Source organism: Rhinolophus hipposideros, assembly GCF_964194185.1.
Source record: "Rhinolophus hipposideros genome assembly, chromosome: 19".
Taxonomy (NCBI): domain Eukaryota; kingdom Metazoa; phylum Chordata; class Mammalia; order Chiroptera; family Rhinolophidae; genus Rhinolophus; species Rhinolophus hipposideros.
The window spans coordinates 1,725,638-1,731,468 of record NC_138065.1 but is presented as its reverse complement, the minus strand read 5'-3'; the positions used below and the strand labels follow the sequence as shown (position 1 = coordinate 1,731,468).

The 5,831-nt window shown below is 41.1% G+C and overlaps 1 protein-coding gene across 2 annotated transcripts in view; it reads right to left on the bottom strand.

Moving 5' to 3' along the window:
* LOC308487379 (GON-4-like protein) overlaps nucleotides 1–5,831 on the bottom strand; it is a 69,339-nt gene that overhangs the window by 14,413 nt on the left and 49,095 nt on the right. Inside the window, exon 32 of one of the 2 annotated variants that reach the window (XR_013991692.1) lies at nucleotides 1,140–1,360. Coding sequence is in view for 1 of the 2 variants with exons in the window: in XM_081025495.1 (XP_080881621.1) it covers nucleotides 1,355–1,360 (6 nt within the window). In the remaining variant the exon portion in view is untranslated. Of the gene's footprint in view, nucleotides 1–1,139; nucleotides 1,361–5,831 lie in introns of those variants that run through there. The other variant, XM_081025495.1, reaches the window with a different exon arrangement.

Genomic DNA, 5,831 nt, shown 5'->3' with positions numbered 1-5,831 from the left:
AAATTGAATTTCTCTGGCGTTCTGCTTGGCGAGTGTCTAAAGAGACTAAGTTCTAGAGAAATTTCCAACAGTACTATTTTCCAGACTTGACTCAGTTCAGGGGACTGCGAGTCACAGCTTCCTTCCCGCTCCCAGACACTGAGCACTCACTCCCTGTACGTACACCTTTATCGGGGTCCCTGAGAACCTTACTGAATGCAGCTGAGTCTGGCAGCTGTGTGCGTACGGTACAGCCCCTTTCAAAAGTTCCTGAAAGAATCAAGCACTAAACGCCAACGCAGACATTGCATGTAATGATGAACTTATCTTTAGTGCACAGAGAGGAGTACAAGCTGTGTGCCGTCTTTGGGAGATTTGAGAAAATCGTGACTCAAATCAATTTCTAGAATATATAAATAACTCCTATTACTAATTTATAGGTAAACAATTGAAATATAGACATTTCTCTAAAGAAGACATAGAAATGGATGAGAAGATGATGGAAAGAGGCTCAACATCACTAATGATTAGGAAAATGCAAATCAAAACCTCAGTGAGACCCCACTTCACACCCCCTAGGACGGGCTATAAATAAAAAAGACAGTAACAATCAGGAACTTCCAGATATTGCTGGTGCAAATATGAAATAGAAATGGAAATTTTCCAGAATGTTTCCACATTGGACAACAGTCTGGCAGTTCCTCCAAATGTTAAACAGTTTGCACACGACCCAGCCATTCCACCCGTAGGGATCTAACCTTCAGCAATGGGAACATGTCCACACACAGACTTGTGTTGAAGCAGCATGAGACTGTTCATTATTCAGAATAGCTGAAAAGGAAATGACCCAAATACCCTTCAATTTGCAAAGGCATAACCAGAAAGGAAGAGAAACCAGTACATGCTACAGCCTGGGGAACCTCAAACACCTTACAGAGAGCACATACTGTGTGAATATTTGAAACATCCAGAAACGGCAGATCTCTAAAGCACAAGTTCAGCAGTGGTTGCCTCGTGTTGGGGTAGGAACAGGCTTTAACTGTAATCACAAAGAAGCATTTTTGGGGATGATGGAAAAGTTTTAAAACTGAATTGTAATGGTGGTACAACTCTGCATATTCACAAAATCATTGTACACTCAAAATGGATGAAAATGATACCTCAATAGGGTCTTTAAAAAACTGCAGTCAGACTTCCTCCTTCCCTCTATTCTTCGCAGGGGTCATACTTCATCGTAGTCTGCTGGCTCACGCGGCTGCCTGGCCACCTCTCCTTCCTCAGGATGGTCCCTCACAGGCTTTCCAGATAAAGCACTTGCGTGCCTCATTCCATCTTGGGGTTGGTTTCTAGCAGACGCTGTCTTCCAGACACAAATCTAAAGCTGCAAGTAAAAAGTGAAAAAAGCTGTATTACAAACACTAACCAAAAGAAAGGTGGTCCTCTGTGTTGCTATCAAACGCCGTGGACACGGGGTAAACAGCATAGCCAAAGAAAAGGGGGTATTTTATAATGGTGGAAGTTTCCATTCATCAGGAGGATAAGACATGTAAAGTGGTAGGTCCTGACAACAGAGCCTAAGAAACCGACAGAACTCCAAGGAGATACAGACGATCATAGTGGGAGAGTGAACATACTTCAGTAACTGATGGAGACAAAAGTATTAGTAGGAATATTTAATGAGCATGATTAACAAACTTGTCCAAATGACAGTATATTTTTTAAACCCCAAAACTTCTGAATGGACATTCTTTGTAAGAACATGTATAACCTGTTTAAAAATTGATTGTCGCTGGACCATAAAAGAAGTCAACGAATTTCAAGGAATTTAAATCATACAAACCATCTTCTTTAATCCCAAACAACAACCTAAGCTAGAAATCAGTAACAAAAAGATACACAGAAAATCCCCACTGTGCTTGGAAATTAAAAACTTTCGTGATGTGCCCATAGGTCAGAGAAAAAAAATCAGAATGGAAATCAGTGATTCAAACCAAATGATTAGGAAAATACTCAAAACTTAAATAAAAACTTAGTTTTCTGAAAATACTATTAACTTGATAAAACGACTCTGATGAGAATATTCAAGAAAAAAAGTAAAAGGAATTTTTCACATTTAAAAGAAGAAATATCAGAAATGATAAAGGATATCACTACAGACCTTGGAGACATTAAAAAGATTAACTGGGTATATTATGAACAGTTTGATGGTAATATCTCTAAATTTGAAGATGAAATGGACAAATTCCTAGAAAATACATAACATCAAAATTGATACAGAAATCACTTAAGTAGTCCTATAATTATAATAGAATTCATAATCAAAAACTTTTCTACAAAGAATACCAGGCCCACATGACTTCACCAGTAAATTCTACCAAACATTTAATCAAGAAATAATGCCAATCTCTTACAAACTCCTGTGGAAAATAGAAAAGGGGGAGATACTTGTCCACTTGTTTTATGAGGCCAATATTACTCTAATATTAAAACCTAACAAGACCGTTACAGATAAAGAAAATCACAAGCCAATCTCATTAGTAAATATTGGATGCAAAAATCCCAAACAAAATATGAGTAAATCAGAGCCAATGTTTTAAAGGAATAATGCAACATAAATGAGTCAAGGTTTACTCTAGGAATGCAAGATAAGATGATATGCAAAAATCAAACTACATAATTCCATTAGCAAAACAGGATAAAATGATTATCTTAATTCAGAGAAAATTGTTTTCATTTCCAAATCCATTCATGATTGAAACTCTTAGCAAAACAGAAATATAAGACAACTTCCTTTAGCTGACAAAGTGTCTACAGAAACTCTTCAGCCCACGTCGTACTTAAAAGTGAAATGGTGACAGCTTCCCTTTGAGGTAGGGAGCAAGACATGGGTGTTTAACTTTGACCACTTCTGTTCCACACTCTGCTGGAGGTCCTAGTCAGTGCTCTGAAGCACGGAAAACAGTAATATTTGGGGAAGGGATTAAAAACAACCATCATTATTTGTGGATAAGACTAGAAATCCAAGAGTCTACAGATAAATGATTAAAATTAATCAGCGAGGGCCGGCCTGGTGGCTCAGGCGGTTAGAGCTCCGTGCTCCTAACTCCGAACACTGCTGGTTCAGTCCCCACATGGGCCAGTGGGCTCTCAACCACGAGGTTGCCGGTTCGACTCCCGCAAGGGATGGTGGGCTGCACCCCCTGCAACTAGCAATGGCAACTGGACCTGGAGCTGAGCTGTGCCCTCCACAACTAAGACTGAAAGGACAACAACTTGACTTGGAAAAAAGGCCTGGAAGTACACACTGTTCCCCAATAAAGTCCTTTCCTTTCCCCAATAAAATCTTTAAAAAAAAATAATCAGCGAGCATGGCAGGGTAGCTGGTCACGTCAGTGTACCAGTCTGTTTATATCAACAACAGAAAATATGATTTTAAAAGAAGAAATATAACAAAAGGCACATATGACATTTATATAGAAAATTATAAAATTTATTTTTTAAAATTTAAAGACCTCAATAAAGGCAGAATAGAAATTGGAATATTTAATACTGTAAAGGCACCAGTTCTCCCCAAATTGATCTACAGAGATGCAATGCTATCCCAATCAAAACACCTATAGGATTTTATATTTTGTTGTGGAAATTGACAAACTGATTCTAAAATATATGTGGACATACACAGAGCCCAGAATAGACAAGACTTATCCTAACCATTTATCTTGAAAAATTTCAAACCTACAGAAATGTTGAGAGTACAAAAGAACAGCATATAACCTTCACTTAGACTCAATTGTTAATTTTGTCACATTGGCTTTATCTTTCTATTTACTTTGAGATACCATTTGAAAGTAAATTACAGACAACTATTTCATCACATACCTCCCAAGAATAGGATATTCTCCTACATAAGCAGAACATGATTATCACACCAAAGAAACTCATAGATATAATAATATCACCTAACATATGGTTTATTTTGAAATTTCTCATTATCCCAACAATGTGTTTGTGGTTCTCCCCACCCCGGGCCCTAGCCAGTTCAGGTTCCAATCAAAGACCACACATTTAAGCTGTAATCTCTTTACTGTGTCCTTTTATCTTCGATAGACCCTCCGATTGTTTTGTCTTTTGACATTTTTTAAAATGCTGGGCCAGTTGTTTATACTACCCCCCATTCTGGATTGGTGTATTGTTTCCTCCAGATCAAACACAGGTGACAGGGTTTTGACCAGCATGACACAGGGGTGATATTTTGTATTTGCCACACTATCCCACCATTTCAGTTTGTTCCATTATTGGTGACACTTAAGTTTGATCACTTGGTCAATTTTGGCATCCATCATTGTGAAACTACATTTCCTCCGATGTAATTAACAAGTTATCTGCGGAAGGTTATTCTGAATCCTGAAATCACCTCATTTTCCAACAAATCACCACCCAGTGGTTTTAATATCCATTGATGATCCTCATCTGAATAAATTATTAAATTGATGGCTGCAATCTAAATTTAAATCCTATTATTCTGTCTACATTTATTTGCTGCTATTCCTTCTGTCGCCCCTAATTCGCACCCTCCCTTCCCCTTTCTTTAGTCTCTTGCGGACTCACAGATCTAAGATGTGTTTTTAAAACGTGGTGTGTAAAGACTGAAATCGGAACAAATCGACACAACAGGACCATGAGCCCAGAACATAACATAAAACGCATTGGTCATTTTTGAAAAGATCAGTAAATGTGACTATATTTAAAAACAAAATACTCTGTTCTTTAAGAGACCGCCTTGAAGGAAATGAAAGGACAACTAGCATGGGAGAAGGCATTTTCAACACATGTAACTTGACGGAGGGCCTGTATCCAGAGTAAAGTACTCACCCCTACAGAAGAGGAGTAGACAACCCACAAAAAACGTGGGCAACGGACCCGGACACCCACTTCACAAAAAAGGATGTGCACATAGTTGGTAAACGTACCTAGCGGTGCCGTCCACCTCTAGTAACCAGGGAAATTAAAACCCGGGATAAGGACTCCCATTTCCAACTGTTGGAAGATTATGGAACATCACCGGAAAACTCCCCCACGCTGGTGGTGGAATTGAAATCGGTCCATTTAGGAAACAGCGTGGTGGTATTTACCAACTTCGAACACACCCACCCTCACGACACGACCCAACGAACACACTGCTGGTGTGTTCGTTCCCAGCACAAGTGTGTGCCGGGCACACGCACAAGACCGCCAATGCGGCACCTAACCGCCCCAGCCGGGAAACAGCGCCCAAGCCCACGCTCGGCAGGACCAACCACTTGTGGGACGTTCACGCGGTCGCGAGTCCGCAGCAATGACAACGAACCCTAAGTACCGGGAAGAACGTCACAAACGACAGCGAGCAAAAGGGAGACGCAAAAGAATACGTGCTCCGACTTATGTACGTGCGACAGGCAGAGAGGACAACAGACACAGAGACTGAGTGACGTGAGCCCACGGGATGAGAAACCCGCACGGCTGTGACTTTTGGAGCGGAAGGAGGGGGCGCGTGGGAGGCTTCAGGGGAGCGCCGACTTTTCTGGCAAGGTTTCACTTTTGCCTGAAGTATGCCGTGAGAAGACACACAAGCTTCGAGAGCAGTAAGACACAGGGCGAGCCTCACCAGGGACCCCACGGGAGACGCAAACACAGCACCAAGAAAGCTCCAGCATGGCGCGTAGGCTCGGGCGCCGACAACTTCCGGCGTGGGCCCCGCCCCTTGACACCCACGAATAAGCAGGATTGGTTCCCGCCAGGAAGAGGCGGGAATAATGGGCGGTGTCTCTAAAGGCCAACGAATAGTGTACCCTCTAGGAAAAGATGTTTATGGA